Here is a 19,263-nt window from a genome sequence, read left to right on the forward strand (position 1 = left end):
ACAGCAAGTAAACTTGGATTGACTTTCATAATAATGTGGCTTAATTTAATCAATTCAAATGATGTGCTTTGAGGATTATTCCATCTCATATGCATGGTTGCATGGTTATATCATAATTAAAAGTTCTTATTTATATACCACTCTCCTGCAGGAGGCTTAGCCGGTTATATATTTGTTTCTATATTTGGTCGTTGTAATTCCTATGTAGAGCGAGGGGGGCTGTCCCAATCACGCAGCAGTGTCTGCAAAACAGAAACAAGGAAATGTGCCTCACACTCAGACAAGCCATGTCATATTTTCCACAGATAAAAGTAGCGGGCCAGGCACTTGGCTCGCAGCTCGGACTGCCAGGCCATCTGCCGTGCCATTCCACATATTCCCTCTTTCATATGATGCTTGGGAAGCAAGTCATCCATTTACTTGACGCTAGTGCTTATCTCCACATGCTTACTTCCCTGCCATTATACAGCACTACCCATGATGCCGCTGTATATCCTCTTACATACCATTAACCACGTTCTGGGGTTGACAAGGATCACGGCAGAAATGACCATCACAACCTCTCCATGCTCATTCATCACACGGAGGCAAATTCATGTAACGGATTTAATAGCAAGAAGAGTGACCCTACTGGAATACCAAAAGTGTGACTGAGTGTGTGTGGTGAAAGGGCTTTACACTCTGAATCTATGGAAACACATGATTTTACATCAGTGAAGGGGGGAAAAGATAGAGAGAGAATGGAATCGAGGTGTTTGCAGAGAGAAAAGGCTGCAGAATTAGGAGATTAAAGAAGCTGCAGGATTAGGCCCCAGGTTTTAATGATGGAAATGGAAAAGCTGTGAACACATTCTCTCAGGCCCTCCTCTCTTCCTCACTGCCTTTCTTCAGAGCATGTGTCTCTTGCTGATGCATGTACGGCCTCCGGGGAGAGAGAGCAATGCTCTGTATTAGTGTAAATATCATACATTTGTTTATAGACAATTTGTGTTCAAGCACATGTTTCCTAAAGCTACACAACCAGCCTGGAAAACTATTAAAATGAGGATTTGCTTTCACATATTGCAGGTGCGAGTTGCATTTTCAATGCTTTTGACAATGCAATTTCCCATGCACACATTTAGGGCCTTACACACACTTAGACATTTCAACTCAAACAATGTATATAATAATAATAATTATACATAAGATTTGTATATTATCTTATTAGAATACCTTTCTTAATGCTCAAAGACGCTTAATAGAGAAATCATTTGAAAAAAGCACTCTAAATTTAAATAATCCGTTTGACATCTAGAAGCATTGGTAGTTACTAGGGACATGTAGAATTAGATTACAAAGGAATTGTTGAACTTTAACGTTTGAATCATCATTGCACCTTCACATGATGTATGTGGCTAGATGTCAAGTAAAAGGTGTTTTGTTGTCAGTCAACCATTTTCAAAAGAAGATCAATCGGACAGTGCATTCTGATATATTTCAGGTGTGGGAATTGTTCTTACTTGGATTGTTGCATTACATACATTATTACATGAATCGGTTTTGACAGAGAAAATAACAGGTTTTTCATCAAACAACCCCAATACGTTTTTACACCAGTGTGTGTGAACCTGCAAGTGTGTTAGACAGCTTGACTGCCCGCTCTGCATTTATTTTGGGCGTAATAATTAGGTCTCAGTTCTCTTATCTCCCCTAAGCAATATTCCATTAGCACATACGTACCGCCTGCATACAAAGTTTATCTTCAAGTGTGAAACTCTTTCCGACTGCTGAAACCCTGAAATATCCCAAGACCCTCACTGCAGCACTGTATTTCACAAGGATCAATTTCAGCTGAGCTTTAATTGTCAGGAGGCCCGTCAGTACTCGAGATAACTCGTGGCCCCGAGAAATTAGATGCTAATGTATTGCTGGCCATTCGAAATAAATCTGCAAGGAGCTCTTTCATGCAAATGAAAGACGCCCTATGTGTCAGCAAAAAAGCGAAATCAGATACAGTCAAGGAGAGAAGATGGAAAACCGTGCCCAGGAAGTTTGTGGAAGGGTTTAGTTTGACATCCAATGCTTGCCAAGGGCTACTCTGGTCAATATCTGGAAAAAAAGGAGAGGTTTCATACTGACAGCCTGACATTTTTCTTCAAGGAGTTATGTATTTAATCAGATGCTGTTTCAATGAGTGACACTGATTTGTTCAAAGTCCTGGCCTTGGATCGTTCATAGGGGGAAGGGATTGATTTAGGTCTTATCGTCTTTGCCCTGGGTGCCAATCAAGTGAAAACTTTAGGAAATGACTTTATAGACCGACCTCACGGTTAGCTTCACATCTGTCCGGTGATAATCACCACTGCTACAATTGGTAGGTTTGATCTTTCAGATTTAAATATTCTGTCAAATAATGTTTTTTCTGTCAGTCCTGCTCCAGACTGCTCTACCTCTTCATTTCAAAGCACAAGTATTCCCTTTGTTGAACGGCTCAGCCTATCAACTTCCGAGATAAAATCCTCACAGTGCATCCATAATAAGTCAAAAGGCCAGCTTCAGGGGGTTGTACCAAAAAAGACAAAGGGTGAAAGAATTGAGAAGTGTAAGGATGCCTATGGAGTGGCCAAAACTCAAGGACTGGTTTTGGACAGAGGTGAGTGTTTTGTCTGACACGACTCCATCACAGCAGACGGCGCAGTCTCTGCCAGAGTAAACAGGAATTTTAAGTCGGGAAGACTTGTTGTTCTAATCCTCTACATGCAGCCTGACTCAGCCGCTCTGACGAAACTCCGGCCAGCGCTCCGTCTCTGTCCAAGCCCATGCTGAAAGATGAGAAATACGAGAAAAGCAGCTGATGAGACAATACTCTCTAATGTGCTGTGAAGAAGAATCTTTTCTATGGATTTCTCCGCAATCGCCAGCCAGTTGGAGACGATGGAGAGATGACGGTGTGAAATGTTTCAGCAAAGCCTGACTGTACGGTATTAAATTGTTGCTATAGTGTCGTTTGTAAGAGGAGACGCCTGCTGTTTAGACACTCTTTGGGACTGTGACAAACCCTAATCTGTTGTTAATCCTCTTCCCAAGGCACGGGGATATCTATATTGCTTCTTAGTGGTTAGAGTACTTGATAAAACTATTCTATTTGCCTGATGTTTATTGAGATGACAGTTCGCTGTCAACCACCACTTTGGGATTATATGTCTTAACCTTAATGTTAACCCCATTGACACGCAGGGGAGCTGCATCAAGCCGAAGGCAGAGTGCTGATGGAAAGCTCTAAAAAGAAAAGACAACATCATTAGGACGTCCAACCAGAGACGCTGTGGGCGTTCAGCAGGCAGAGCAGCAGATTTCACTTTGGTAGCTCAGGTTAAATGAAACAGAAAATAAAATGAACATAATCCACACAATATAATAGTATTTAAGGCTGCATTCAATAAGTCAAAATGTCTGTATCATATGTGTTGCTCTCTTGAGGGAAACGGCAATGTTTTATTTAATTGTGACTTATTCTATATATACCCTAATGAGGACTAGAACCAACACACATACACACACCTTGTGTTCCATTAGTGATGCTGCATGAACTGCAATTTGTGCAGAGTAGATAGAGGAACAAATGACTACATGTGCGCTGGCTCATGAAGTCATTATTGTCATTATTATTCCACATGCTGGTCGTCTGTAATTACACACATCGCATTCCCTCTACAATCTTTCCATGCTGGTTTGAAGATAATGTAATCGCAAAATGAACCAAACTGCACAGCTTTTGAATTGCAGGCAGAGAGGAGGAGAACGGCTTTGAAGCTGTACAGTTAATATTGATGAGGTGAGATATTTTAGAAGATTAGCACAAGGGGTTTCACTTCTTTCTTTTATTTTGCATCAGCAAGGTCAAAAGCCTAAAATGCATTTCAAACTTAGCTTACATTGCCCAGCTGCTTGATCAGTGGATACAGTAGAGAGAGCAGGGCAGACATCTCTAATTACAGACATTACATGCCATTCTTTGAGTGAGCATAAATCTTTCTCCAAATGGCTGTGTGAAACAAAGATGTGTGACTACACGTTTCTATAGGGATGTTGCTTTCTATGATGGGAAAAGACAAATTTCACTGTTTAATGGTGTATGTGTTCGAGCTCAGTCTAAGCACTAAAGTTAATCAGACAATTAACTTCTGTTGTCATGCAAAAGCTAATACATTTAAAGGTTTGAGTAAACTTTCGGAGCAAAAGGAATGTAAATCTTGAGTCCACCGCTCACAACATTGTTATAAAATCTTCGTCAAGTTTGTTGTTGCTGCAGCACAGCGCTCTATGCGTTGTACTTCTTGAGCAAGTCACTCTGCCAGTGCCTCTTGCGATCTGGAAACTGTCTGGGCAAGCGGATCTTCTTGAAGTCATCGATGCATCTCTTCAGATCGTCCTCCAGCATCTTCCTCTCGTCCTCCTCTTCCTCCATCGCCGGCGGGGGGCCACCGTTCTCCCTGATGGAGAGCCGTGGCAGGGTCTTTAGGTTAAGGTTGACGGGATGGGGGGGGCTCTCAGCTGGATACAGTGTTGAGGGACGGGAGGTAGAAAAAGGTTTGGATGAGAGCAGAGGTGGAGACAGGAAGGGAGGTGGCAGAGGTGAAAGGCCGGGGCTGTCTAGAGGAGGAGGAGGAGGAAGAGGAGGGGTCAGAGGAGGGGCTGGGCCCAGGGGCTGAGGGTTTCGTAAGTCCAGAGTTAGGATGCCCCTTTTTTCTGGAAGGCTTGTGGTCCGGGCAGTGCTGCTGGGCTCCGCTGTGGCAGATTGGGTGGGATCAGGTTTATAGGTCGCCGCTTCCGAGAGAGCTGAGGGGTCAAAGGTCGTCTTCTTGGAACTAACTGATGAACCTGCAGCAGGAAGAGAGAATAACAGATTCATTTGTATGAATTTTTCATTTTCAAGTAACAATAACACGTCCTTTTGAGGAAAAAAAAATCACGACATTTAATCTATTGATTCGTTGACCAACATGATTTTCCCCTTTTTTTGGTGTCACACAGAACGATTTTAAAAGCAATGTATTTCTATCGGTAGTATGTTTCGTGCCTGCACCAACTGAATTTCAAAATAAAGTCACCGGAAACAGACGTGCGATAGACACCCACTGAACTGATTACCCAAGATCCTCAGCTATGATAGAAGCTCGGTGATTTGGATGTTTTAGCCGCAATGCACGTTGGGATATGGTGTTAATGCGATATGAAATAACTATCAACAGAATTGCGTTGCCAGGCAACAGCTTGGGGTGAAAACAGTATTTCCGGTTGGTTTAAATGTTGTACAATGCTTTTGTGTTTTCCCCCTTCGATTCAGAGAAACAAATCGTTTTTTCAGAGTTTAGGATGGCCGAAGACACTACACCACCCATAATCCTCAGCTATCGTTTGGGAGTCCCTTTTCTTGACAAACCCATAATCTTCAAGCTCTGTGATTGGATGTTGGAGTGGCAGTGCGCCAAGGTTACGCCGAGCTTCAAACAGCTCTTGAACGGGTCCAGTGGGCTGGACCTGTATTTTAAAGGAAAGGAGTGAGCAGAGTAGTTGTTGATTCTTGAATATCTGCCTCACCCTCTCAGACTTTGAGTTGCGCACGCTACTAAAGAGACGTGTTACCATGGAAACCAAACAACGGTGTAGCTGTATTAAAGTCCGAGTGGAAACAGTCGTGTGTAAATCTGATTTTGTCAGAAATCGGGAGAAGTGCGGGAGAAATATGACCCCGGGAGGAAACCGGGAGAGGGCAATGAAATCAGGAGTCTCCCGTGAAAATCGGGAGGGTTGACAAGTATGCTTTAGTTACACCTGAGTAAAATGCAGGGAAGGTGGTTGTCAAGTGCCAACAATCAGGAGAGATATTTGATAGTTGGTGCTTGAGAAGACTAAACATTTATCCGCAGATCTCTATAAAGTCATTACTCGTTATTCTCCACTAATAGCTAATTAAAGACTGTATATCATTTTAATTTCATTATTTATTTGAAGAGGGACAATGCACATTGATGAACATTTTTAACAAGTAATGCTTCAACATGTAAATATGCCGGATTTTAGCTTTTAGCTAATTTCTATCCGTAGTCCCTCACATACAACATTTAAGAAGTGGGACAATCCAGTAACTCAGTTGGGAGGCTATTCCAGAATGAGCTGCCCTTAATTGATAGTACATTTTGATTGAAAGTGGTCCATCTACGGTGGACTTCACAGTCTCCTCTGGTTTCTGACCTAGAGCATCATTGGCATACATTTGCACATTCAACTCAGGACATACATTAGACAAGTCATTAATGTAGAGAGAAAACAGTAATGGTCCAAGAATGGAACCTTGTGGAACCCCAACAGGGTGGCCTTATCCCCAGATTTAAAGATCGGTGTCACCGTGGCCATCTTCCAGGGTGATGGTGATAGATTGTGCTGATACATTTATTCACTCACTAGCATGGTAATTGGTATTATTAGACCGTCAATATGTGTCTTTATGAAGTTGGTGTCGAAATCATATGCATCCCTAGCCTTCGAACCTCTTAACCCTGAGATTATATTTTTTACCTCCACCTCTGTATTTCCTCCAGGTCAAAACCGGGTGTGTATCAACAATCGGGCTAGGTGATGGGTTAGGGTTAGGGTAATGTTGTGAATCGAGTGGCCTGTGATCATCGTCCATAACATATGCCTGCCCATACCATAACCCTACCACCACCATGGGCCACTCGATTCACAACATTACCCTAACCCTAACCCTAACCCTAATCCTAACCCTCACACCAGATACTGACTGGTTTTCGGATCCCCCCAGACCCCCCCAATAAAGCAAAAATGCACGTTTCAGAGTGGCCTTTTATTGTGGCCAGCCTAAGGCACACCTGTGCAATAATCATGCTGTCTAATCAGCATCTTGATATGCCACACCTGTGAGGTGGGATGGATTATCTCAGCAAAGGAGAAGTGCTCACTATCACAGATTTTTTCAGATTTGTGAACAATATTTGAGAGAGATGGTTATTTTATGTATTTAGAAAATGTTTTAGATCTTTGAGTTCATCTCATGAAAAATGGGGGCAAAAACAAAAGTGTTGCGTTTATATCTTTGTTCAGTGTAGGTAAGTTTACTCATCACACAATCAATCACTACTTCTCACGTTTACTTCGTGAACAATCCCTCGCTACCCGTACTGTTAGCAATGTACGAATATGCTTATTTTAAACCGTATCCATTTCTTTACTCAGGCGAACGGCGAGAAGGAACAGCCCGGCCAATGATGAAAAGCTTGGGTCACAGGTTTCTCAACATTGCATTACAAGACATCTATCAATATATGTGTGTAAATCCACCTTTAAACTATTCTGCACATGTCTTATACTATCTACATACATTAGAGTATAATTAATATGTACAATATCAGTTAAAATAAGTGCTTCATTGCAGGAAAGCAATATATTAGACGTTAAGTACTTTGTCAGGCTTAATATTTATCTGTAGATACCCCCAAAGCTTTTTTCTTATTTAAAAGAAGACCTTAACCTAAAGTATTCTTTAATGTTTAAATAAAGGTTAATTCGTGTTTTTGTTTTGCACATCCTCCTATTAATATCTTTGTACATCCGGCACTAAACTGTTTTATTGTAGAGATCACTTAGAGAGTATCTTCTTGATATTTTGTATTCTATATTTCTATCATTGACCTTCTACTTTCCCCCTATTTTGAATGTACGCTTTAGTATTTTTTTCATAAAATATAACGGGCTTTAACCACTAAGCCAGGGGTCACCAACCTTTTTTAGGGTGAGGGCTACTTTAAAAAAATTAAGTCGTGAGCTTCTTTACTCCTCTTTTTTTGTTTTTTGCAGTGTATATGTTTAGCACATTTTAACATTATTATATGCTTACCTTTAACCTGTGTGTGCTGTTTGAGCCTGTTGGACCCGTTTTCAGTATTTGCTCAAATAACATGTGTTCAATTTAATTATTTGAACCTGCTTTATTTGGGGGTGGACCTCACATCCTCTAGGGAGGTCCTCACATCCTCTAGGGGGGTCCGGGGGCATGCTCCCCCAGGAAGATTTTTTTTAAGTCTTGAAGTTAAATGCATCAATCTGGTGCACTTTGAATACAAAATGAATTGATGATACAGCTCTCAACACTCATATGAAAGAGAGCTGTATACTTTTCAATAATCCAAACATCTTTAGATTATGATCACAACCAATAACAAATCATTTAAACTTGTTTATTCTTATCTTATGTTACCTAGTTAGCATTCTTTCTTTTTATTTATGCATATTTTACGAATCACTCCCCTTTTAAACAGTTTTTTGTTTTTTTTACTGTCCTATAATACACATTGGAATGATTTAGAGTTGTAGTAAGTAGATAGAGTTAGCTATGATTTAGCTTTCGTTTATGCATAGGGTAGATTCTTTTAATTACATTTCCTTTTTTGTTTTGTGTATTTTATACATTTGGATTTGCTTGGCGAGCTATTTTTAGAACATGCCCCGCGGGCGACTCACGTTGCCCCTGCGGGCGACAAAGTGCCCGCGGGCACCGTGTTGGCTACTCCTGCAGTAGGCGGTGCCGGTTAAAAAACTGTCAAGTTTAAAGTTTAAACGCAACAAATTATACTTTGTATTATTAGTGTAGGACACTTATGTATAACATCTGAAGATTTGTAGTTTTATTCATGATTTCACATCCTTTTACAGGATATTGCTATATTATTTGACATGTTTTACTTCTTCACATTAATGTCTGATTTGTAAAACATCACAGACAGAAAGGTATATCCATAATTTAATGGAAAGCTATTGAAATTCTGAATCCATAGATGTGTCTCCCATCACCCAAAACCCCTGACTATTCTCTCAACTCAGTATTTACATTCTTTAATTCAAAGAAAATCAATAAAATCTTTAAAAACTACAAGTCCCTGTCTATCAGCTGTGCACTGCTACCTATCTACCAATTGGATCAAATATAAGAGTCAACCGAATTAGTATTGATAATGCAAGGAGAAGTATTGTGTGAAGAGAAATTGAAGATGTTGTTTAATTGATGATATATTTATGATCTACGTCATGTATTCCGTTTCGGCGGCAGTTCTTCCAGTTTGTCCAGAAGTCTTCTAATCAGGGCTCTATAAATAAAGAACTACGGCAGATGTGTATTATTTAATGCAGCCAAACCGTGTATTACAATGCCGTTATGTGATGACTTTCAAAGAGAAAAGCAAGAACACTCGGTATAAAGTATTATTTTGTTTTTGTTTTATGTTTTCAGATTTCACATCGCATAAACACCATTTCCCAACGTACATTGCAGCTAAAACATCCAATCACCGAGCTTCAACCATAGCTGAGGATCTTGGGTAATCAGTTCAGTGGGTGCGTATCACCCACTCACTTATCTCCAATCACTTAATATACATCCATGTGTATCACACGTATATTTCCGGTGACTTTATTTTGAAATTCAGTTCCTGACGGACGGCAAAATAGCCCAATATTATAGAATTAAACAAATAAATAAAAGCAAGGATGATTGTGTGTTATTGTTGAGTAATTAACAGTGTGTTATTTAGAAAATAATAACAAATTAGAAGGAAAAAAAGATTTTAAAAAATACATATTTCAGTATTCTGAGCCTCATTTCTTCTCTTCGCGGACGACAAAAAAACTCCGACATTATACGATTTAAAATAAAAACAATAATCGTGGCTTGATATTGAGTAAGAAAATGTTTTTATGTACCACACAGCTTCCGGTCTTCCAAAACGCGACCGGACAAAAAGACGTGGTGCAGGCACGAAACATACTACCAATAGAAACACATTGCTCTTAAAATCGTTCTGTGTGACACGGAAAAAAGGGGAAAATCGTGTTGGTGAACACGAATCAATAGATTAAATGTCATGACTATAACACGAAATTCCGTGAGACTGGGTTGGAATATCAATACCATTCTGTACAGCAAATTAGCAATTAGCTCAGCATAAAACTGGAAGGAATAGGAAACAGGAAGCCTGGTTGTGTTAACAATTAAACTATTTCCTCACTGAACAGCCGGTCACAGTAACTGCTTGCAGTGTTGTTGTCACTGTGACGACAATCAATAGACACTGCGCAGTTGCTAAAAATGGTGCTACCGTGCTAGCATGTTACTCTGTTCAAAAATAAATGTTTTCTTGGTTATATAATATACATTTTAGTTTTTAAACTTTAAAGTTGCTGGTAATTATTAGTACAGTCAGATCTGTATTCCTCCTTTCCTATCTTGGTGCAAAGCTAAATGAAGGGTACATTGAATATTCATATACTCAGGTGGCTGGTCTGTTTGAACTACGGTCTTAACCAACAATGGAACTTCGCTCAGAAATTCCCTTTTTTTGGTTTGCCTTATCAAAGTGTGTCAGTGTTGTGGGCCTGGCACAGAAACAAGCACTTCAGCTTTGAGCTTTCAGTTTTCGCCTCCTAGAGAACAAAAGTAAACACATGCTGGCACAAGAGTGTGTAGGAGCATTATGCAAACACAAATAAGCGGAGTTCAGCAGGAGAGGAAAGGAAATGAGAGATAAAGAGAGAGAAGGATGCTTTGATTTAATTTCAGAATTTCCTTTTACCTTTGCCTGTATTTACATTATCGTAGCGGGAGACTATGGCAGAAGGGATTGCGTAAAACCTCCTTACTGAAGCTTGACAAGCCATTTTTCACGGTATGTTGATTTTTCATCTCATCTCTGTGTGAGGACAGAGCAAGTTGCAGTGGTGAGACTTCTCAGAATAGTTGGAGTGGCACATGCACATTCTGCACCTCTTGGTATTTGAAAACCCATCAACCATTTAAAATTGCTTCCTCTCTTAACACCCTTTTTTTCTCTCTCTCTTTCATTGACTTTCACTGATTGGATGAGGAAATCACAGATAACATAGCCCATGTCCAGACTAAAGCAGATACATCACAGAAAAATGTATCTTATATGTGCGAAAATAGCCTTCTATTTCTCTACTCATTCAAAATTGCACCTTTCGTGTTGATCGGCAAAACATCCTAAATCTGAATGTAATGCTGGTGTGGTTATGCTTTTCTTGTCATGTCATTGATTTAAAAAATGTAAGCTTCTTTCATTTCATCAAGCAAGTAAACATTTTTAAAAACCTCTGGAGGAAATACTGCAAAGCTTCATTTCTGCAAAAGCCAAAAATAATAGAGCAGAGCCTTTTTTGTTTTTGTTTTGGTATTTCAAAGTGGATGCTAAACGTTCAGAATACAACCAGAAAATGCCCTGTGGACAGAAAAGAAACGTAAAGTTTTTGAATTGATCCACTTGAGTTTGGACATAGTCTTACACCAAGTTACTGTAATGACAATCCTACATGTGCACTGCTCATGCACTGCATCGTCTTCCAGTCACACATTCTCACTGTCACTGTGAAGCGGCCACATGCAGTACATTTATGCAAATACATAAGAACTGCTAATCTCTCCCCCAGCCTCACATATATGCTCATGCAGAGATATGCTGGCACAATATGCCAACCACAACCCAAACATACGCACACAAATGTACAGACATACAAAGACGCAAAAGGCCCTGCTTACTCTCCTTTAACAAGGCTCATCGTCACAGTAACTCGCCTTATGTAACAGGAAAAGTTGCTTGTGTCAAACGGAGGCGGCACAGCATATTCTCACACTGCCTTAGCTGCTTGAATACCTGAATACTAGAGTGTGTGTGTGTGTGTGTGTGTGTGTGTGTGTGTGTGTGTGTGTGTGTGTGTGTGTGTGTGTGTGTGTGTGTGTGTGTGTGTGTGTGTGTGTGTGTGTGTGTGTGTGTGTGTGACAGAAGGGGCACAAGCCTGCGTGTGAGAGCAAGTGAGTGAAGGTTTTGTGTGTTTGTGCATGCATGCGTTAGCCCATGTGTGCGTACTGTGGATGTAGGTGAGGGGGTTTACATATTTGTTTGTGTGTGTGCGGGCAGATGTGTGTGTTTGTGTGTGTGTTATATTCAAGGCATGTACTGGCATTTGAAAAGAAGGACAAATAAAGACGAATGAAAGAAAGAAGATGTGGGGGAAGGAGGGAGAGAACATGTTCACCACTGTGTGTTTGTGTTCGGTGCATTCAATGTCTCTCATAATGAATACATGTTTGAGGGCCGCCCGGACGTGGGAGTACGGAGGCTTAGCACTGGTGAAGGAATAATCCACTGGGGGATGGGCTCCATGCTTTCCTCCAACACTAAGCCTTATGGAGGAGAACAGCTAAAGAGAGCACTCAACCCCTTTCCCCGGGCCACTTCTCCAGGGATATATGCAAAAAGCCAAAGCACTTTCTCACACATCCTCTCCCCTCTCTCTCCCAGTCTCTCCCATCTGTTCAGTGTGACACATCCCTGCGTTGCCATCATTACTGCTAATAGCAACTCTAATGTGTCACTGTTGCCAGGGTTTAGCACCTCTCCGTCACAAATTGTCTCCTCTACGGTGCATAATGTTGTTAGTTCACCCCACCTGAATCTTAATGCTTTACACCAAGCACACCGTATGTTTGTACAGCGTGACTAAATGAAATTATGACAAGATTTGGAATAGACACCACATTAAAGGTGGAAGATAGAATAATCATCAAAACCTGATGTAAACAAGCAGCAGTTCATTCATATTTAAGTCGAACTGGAATAAAAAAAATGTTTTACTGATATTTCTTGGTGTTTGCTTTATCTCTTTGTCCTTTTCTGGGGAAATTGCCACTACCAAATAAGATATAACTCTTATATATGTGCGGTGATTGTGTCCCATGTCCTAATTTGGTCCAAAATGAAAATGTTTGTATCCGTAATTAGATTGTATCTGTGTGAAAGAACACTAAAAGAGTTTGTGTGGTCGGACACTTCCAATGTTACTCTGTTTAAATCATGTGGGAGGACAACCACGACATGTCACCCATGTGCATCACTTTTTAGTGTAATTCTAAATGTTGTGATGCTCAGTGCTGTGTTCAAAATTGCTTATTCATGTAATTTACTAATGTAAAGTATGCCATTATCAACAGACTTTTCACACTTAAGTATACTCAAGAAAAACAGCCAGCATCATCCAGCCATCAGCTCCCCCCTATGTCTCCTAAAACGCAACAGCAAAGCTATAAAAAAACTGGCTTTATTTGGATAAACTGATCACACATTGGAGCGTACTTCTCACATCCACAAAATACACATATGCAGTGGGAACGCACCATGAACTCAATTTGACATCATATTTAGTATGCAAAGTATGTCAGTAGGTGTTTCTGAACACAGCCTTTTACTCAGCTCAGGTCATATGGACTTAGTTAATGTCGGTCGCCTGGTGAGTGCGACCATAGAGCTAGCTGTTTATAGTCGTTGTGCTGAATATTAGATGCACAAGCAAGAGAGTTGTGTACATTTTCTCCCAGAAAACTCTCAGAAAGAAAGCAAATGTATGTATTTCCTGAGTTATTAAAGTCTTTATTTTACAAATGATGGGCCCCTTCAAAGGATCAATGTGTCTTGCTTTTTTTTTTACATAAATAGTGTAAGGTAAAATAAATCAGTTTGACAATCTATAGTAATGTAGGATAAACCTGTTAAAGAAATAGTTTTATCTACTTCTTTTCTAGGAGCAGGTCATTCAGCATGGGTAATTTTTAAAATTCACTGTGGCCACTCACAGGTGTTGCGACCTGGGGATGGAGAGACTGGCAAACAAGAGGACATCCTCATCTCCATGGTAACACCACAATGATGTGCCGGAGATGGAGCAACACAAATGCATAGTAATTTATCTCTGGCTTAGAGGACCCTTTTATCCTGAGAGTGAAGTGTTACATATGGCTCTCTCCTGCTGTTCTAAAGGGAGATCATGCTACATAGTTGTGGCATTTACTGCATGTTTTATATCTCTAATGACCTCACATACAGCTAAGAGATCCAACATCTGCTGTGTGAAATTATCAGTAAGGAGCCTAATGATAGAGTCGGCCTCACCACCTACTGTCTTCTCATTCATTGTCTTTTCTCTCTGATTGCCATCAGAAAAAACGCTGGCGTAATCAGACGTGGCAACACTGTATTCTTCTGCAGGCACGGTCGTCCATAACAAAATCACCGGAGTACTCGCAAGTCTCTAAGCAATTATAAATTTGTCAATCTACATAATGTAGAGGAAATGAATGACATAAACAGCCGGAGACCGGGGAGATGCTGTCGAGTAAGAAAATCCAAAGAAGGAGGTTTGAGGATAGAAAATTGGAAAGAGAAGTAAGAAACTAAGTCATTAATAAATATCCAGCTGAAAAGGGGTTTTTAATTCTTTGGGGTGTTGAAAAGTCTATGATGTGCAGACTAGCACACATTGTATACGTTCGATCCAAGTATCCTGCTGATTCGCCGGTTCCACGTGCCTCCTCTTTATCTCCCCCTGCTTTAAACACCCTGAGCTGCTGCCTTCCTAAGCACCCAAAAGCCGAAAGTCCCTCCTGGCACCCCTCAGCCCCTGCAGAGCTGCAGCCCCCCTGACACATGCCTCTCCTCTCTTGCCGGGTTTCAGCCAGGGTCCGTCCCTCTACAGGACTGCAGGACCAAGGACAGCCTGCCTGTCCAGATTACTGATAATTAGAGAGGCAGATTAGAGCCCAAGTGTCCAGATGGCTGAGGTGAATCCCGTCCAAGCAACAGCACTGACAGACACATTTACAACTCACTGCTTAGAAAAACACTCGTCTGGTCAGCAGACACACTTACTGCTCACCGCTCTTTCAAGCTGTTAACACCACAGAAGATAGAGTGTACCGGTTACAATGTTACTATCATTTATAACTAATCCATAAAAACCTTATTATTCCGAAATTATGGATAAATAGTTTAACATGCAAAACAATATTGTTTTCCTTCTGATAGTGATTGATGGCATGCAATTAAAAGTTGTCACATTGAAGTAATTTGCCTTCGTGAGACATTCATTTGCAAAGAGAACAAGTTTTGTATCAGTTGGAAACAGATTAAGAGACAATTTGTCCCTGGGCACAAATACATAAAAGCAACGAGTTATAAGGTTCAATATTTTTAATACAAAAAAGCATAAAGTAAACCCATCAATGGATCAACGCTAATTACCAAATCGTAGGAAATGTATCCCTCATCAAATAAAACAAGAGATAAAAACTGCTTTAAAATATATTAAAAAACATTATAAAGAGGAGAAATAACAACCCTTCAAACAACAGCAGAAAAACACACCAGGTTTAAAAATCCTGGATTGTAAATAATAAATAATTTACAATTTGGCTCACAAAGAACCGAAATCTATTATAAATGTGTGATTTTTCAACATTAAAACATTTGATCTAACCATTTACATCCTTTAAAATGTCCGTTGCAGCTGAATCTAGCAACAGGAAGTCCAACTGTCCTCCAACTGTTTGTTCGGTTATTGCACCACTTCCACCTCGCTTCCCCAAATCTGGTATTTGTAGCCTATTTGAACTGCTCCTCTTCCTCACATTTCTAACAGTCGCTGTGGTTCTGTCTATGATGAACTTTGCCTCTTGGATTCTCCTTTTTGTTGCTTTTATTTGTTATCCTACCACTTGCTTGAGAGATATAGTCACAGTTAAAAAGCTGCAGTGCTTTGCACCATAGTGACCTAATCTGCTCCTTCTCAGCTGCTAGATCGTGTCCCTTGTTAACTCCCTCCTCCGCCTGTCTCCCCCCTTGGGTATGGCATCTACCTGACCTTGCATGATAGAGTTTGTGGGCCAATATCATAGGCCAATATGCTTTGTGATAGCTTCTCTGCAGCAGAGGTGTGTGAGAAGGAGGAGTGTACCCATGCTGGAGGATAGAGCAGTGCAGTGACGGTACACATCTGACTCCGTGCCTTGCTCACTATAAATAACCCATCACACAATGAGATAAAGATGCCCCGAGCCAGTGCTACTGTACTTTGAGCATGTGGGCTTACATGGCAGCGTAGGCGAGCCGCGGTGTCTTCAAGGATAAACAAAAACACAACAGGGCTCTAAGCTCACGTACTTGTACATGTGCAAATGAACAAAAAGCATGCAAAGCTCTTGGCTGGCGTATTCACGTACCATGCGCACACACAAATATGTAACATCTTAATGGAGAAAGCGGTGGTAGGCCTCAGCCTGCGGCTCTCTCTCTCCGGTCGCCCATGACATGCTCCTATTGGCCCCGCTACTCCCAGGTAATTAGCAGCAATGGTGCTTTTCTATACAAGCGTGGACTTCTCCTGTTGATTGCTGTCAGGAGAGCGCTAGGGAGGCAAATGGCTTGTTTGTTTGCTAATGCCTTTTTAACTGATCACAAAGAAGAGTGAAAAGCAGCCAGACAATTAGATCCAAAAACCTCACAGCTCCGAGTCATTAGCCTCGCACGGGAGGATTGTTACACATCTTGTCCTTCCCCACCCTGTGTGCACGTGTGTGCGCGCGCGCGCGCGTGTGTGTGTGTGTGTGTGTGTGTGTGTGTGCGTGTGCGTGTGCGTATGTGTGTGTGTGTGGACAACTGCCTGCTCAGCAAATGTGTGACACGGGGAGTGCACCTAGTTCATTGCCCCCACGTGGCCCCCATACCAACCCAACACAGACGCCAAAACACTCATCCAGCCTGTCCGCCAAAACATCCACGTAAGCACAAACACCAGGACGAAAAAAGAAAACATAGCCAAATCATACTGGCACACAGATCTAAAAGTGGAGATCCACAGCAGATGGTTGCAGCTGAATGAGCAGAAACAGCAGCACGATAGCACACGCTCAGATGTTGAGAAAATGACTCATTGTGGTGCTGTTGTCACTTGTTTTGTATTCATAAAAGAAGATACAGTCTGGGAAGCAGGGCTGTTAATAGTCACAGCTCGTGTTTCATGTAAATATGTGAAAGAAAATCTTGTTTATTTTATGTAATCGTACTATGAATCAATATTAACCCCGACCGTACTGAGTGATTCTGTGGATCTATATCTGTGCGGTGTAACTGAACCTCCCTGTGAGTGTTGACAGAGAGGACAGGCGGCAGAGGAACCAATTACAGCACGGCCCAGTGAGGGGCTTTGTTTGTCAGGGACGGTCTAGCCCAGTGGTCACCAACCTTTTTAAGCCCAAGATCACGGACCTCGGCCTAGGTGAAAGGCGAGATCTACCTATTGCAGAATTGAGTGAAAAAGACGGCCCAGACAATGCTTCCAATTTGAGGCCTTTTATATAAGCTAATTGCATCTGAATTACTGTTACAATGAAGGCTCCATAATCAGCTCAAGGCATATAGGCAGGGGTAAAGTGCTATTTTTTATGAGTGGGGGGCAGACCTCACCTCCTCTAGGGGGGTACTCACCTCCTCTAGGGGGGTCCGGGGGGATGCTCCCCCGGGAAGATTTTTTTTTAAATATTGAAGTTGAAAGCATCAATCTGGTGCACTTTGAGAGCAACATGAAGAGATCTATGGATACATCTCACAACACCCAGATGAAACAGAACTGTAAACAGATTTTCTTTTTCTTTATGGATATTTTACAAATCACTCCCCTTTCAAACTGTAATCTTGTTTTACTGCCATATAGTAGGCTATTTCATACCTGTTTTTCATTTATTCTCTTATTGTTTGTATAACTATAATGATCATATGAAGGTGTGCCGCGGAAATAATCTTTTGAATAATTTGTGACAAAACCGTTCTAAACACTCAGAGAGTCCTTTAGCTCACCTGAGCCCCTCAGTCTGACAGGGGAGGACTCTCCTCCAGCTCGTTGTGGAGACAGCTCCTTATTTCCGTTAGTGCAGCTAGCTAACCAGATGCTAACATCACGGTCCCCGCTAGCACCGGTCCCTCTCTCCCCTTCTCTCCCCCTCTCTCCCTAAATGCGCTATTGCCACACACACACAGAGCCGAGCTTGAATGACACAAGCACACGTGTATTTCCATGCAACTCTCTGATTGGTGTGGTGACTTGCCTCTGTTGCATTCACTGAACACGGGAAATTGCAGTCCTGCCGTCCTCTCTTGTGTTATGACTCATGATGAGGTTCACGTAAAGCACGGTTAATGTATTATATTATTGAGGTGTCTCAAATATATGTCAATCAAGTGGCACCTGCTAACGGGGTGGTGGATGATAGGTTTACATCTAAAAATGTATTTTTCAAACATTATTATTTTAATTTAATTTTTCTTTCTTTTGTTACTTTTTTTTTTTAACGGTCCGCGATCTACCCGCACCACAATCACGATCGACCGGTCGATCGCGATCGACTGGTTGGCGACCACTGGTCTAGCCCCTCTTCCAATAACAGGACATTTCATGCTGCTCAGGAACAGAGATAAGATGGGAACACCAAATCCTTCCCCGGTTAAATACCCTCAGATTCTCATCTAGCTCCTTCCAGGTTATCTGTCTTACTGTCTCTCTGCTTCCTTGCCCCATTTTTCCAATCCCTTTATTCCTAACGTACAGCCGTTCCTTCTCCTCTCTCTTATTGTCTTTCTCTGAATAGGGGAAGTGATGACCCAGCTGGCAACAACACAAGTGGATCATTCTAAGAGAGGAAAGCGGATCAGGCCAAGGCTGCAGTGCCACCACAGGAATACAGCATGGGTCAAATCACTGCCTCGACGTACAGAGAACAGTCTTGTTCTCTCAGGGCAGATTGTCTTTTTGCCTGGTATGGCAAGAGTTAAATAATGAATTTTGCTCGCTCACTTATAAATTGTATTAAAGTCAAACTGTGTGGTAGGAACAAAAGGGTATAAATAAAACTAAATGCATGATTTCATTAAGTTGATGTGTGTTGTGTGGTGAGCAAATAATGCAATTTGCTAAATCGAATTAAAAATGTTTCCAAAAGACAGAGAATATTTCATGTTAAAATATCTTTATTGTGTAACGCTGCATAGAACAGGCATACTACTATAGTGACACAACTAGAACTTGCTTTTTGTTTGGGGGACTTAACTTTTGAGTCACAAGTTTCACAACCGAGCTCTAAAACAAGAAGAAATAAAAAACCGAGCAGCATTTCATCCCAGCTCGGCTTGTGGGCGCTGCTGCTGCTCAATGTCGGAGTGTCAACACTTCTCACACATTTACTGTTGAATGTCGAGTCTCAAGGCTACTCATGGAGGTAGAGAATGACACTGATGCCTGACATTTCACACATGAAGCTTGTCTCTCCGTGCTTGTGCTAATGACTGACCTTGGCGCTCTCGTGTTGCATGT

At 41.3% G+C, this 19,263-nt stretch overlaps 1 protein-coding gene across 1 annotated transcript; it reads right to left on the minus strand.

The window, feature by feature from the left end:
- Window positions 1-3,889: 3,889 nt before the first annotated feature.
- On the minus strand, window positions 3,890-18,471 carry LOC307033018 (uncharacterized protein; the record flags this gene model as incomplete). The annotated part of the gene is made up of 3 exons (XM_079671288.1): window positions 3,890-4,863; window positions 17,754-17,904; window positions 18,406-18,471. 3 exons carry the CDS (start codon window positions 18,469-18,471, stop codon window positions 4,304-4,306), a joined length of 777 nt encoding a protein of 258 aa, XP_079527414.1. The 3' UTR covers window positions 3,890-4,303.
- Window positions 18,472-19,263: the final 792 nt, after the last annotated feature.

This window comes from Notothenia rossii (assembly GCF_949606895.1).
Source record: "Notothenia rossii genome assembly, chromosome: 3".
In the NCBI taxonomy this organism is placed as follows: Eukaryota; Metazoa; Chordata; class Actinopteri; order Perciformes; family Nototheniidae; genus Notothenia; species Notothenia rossii.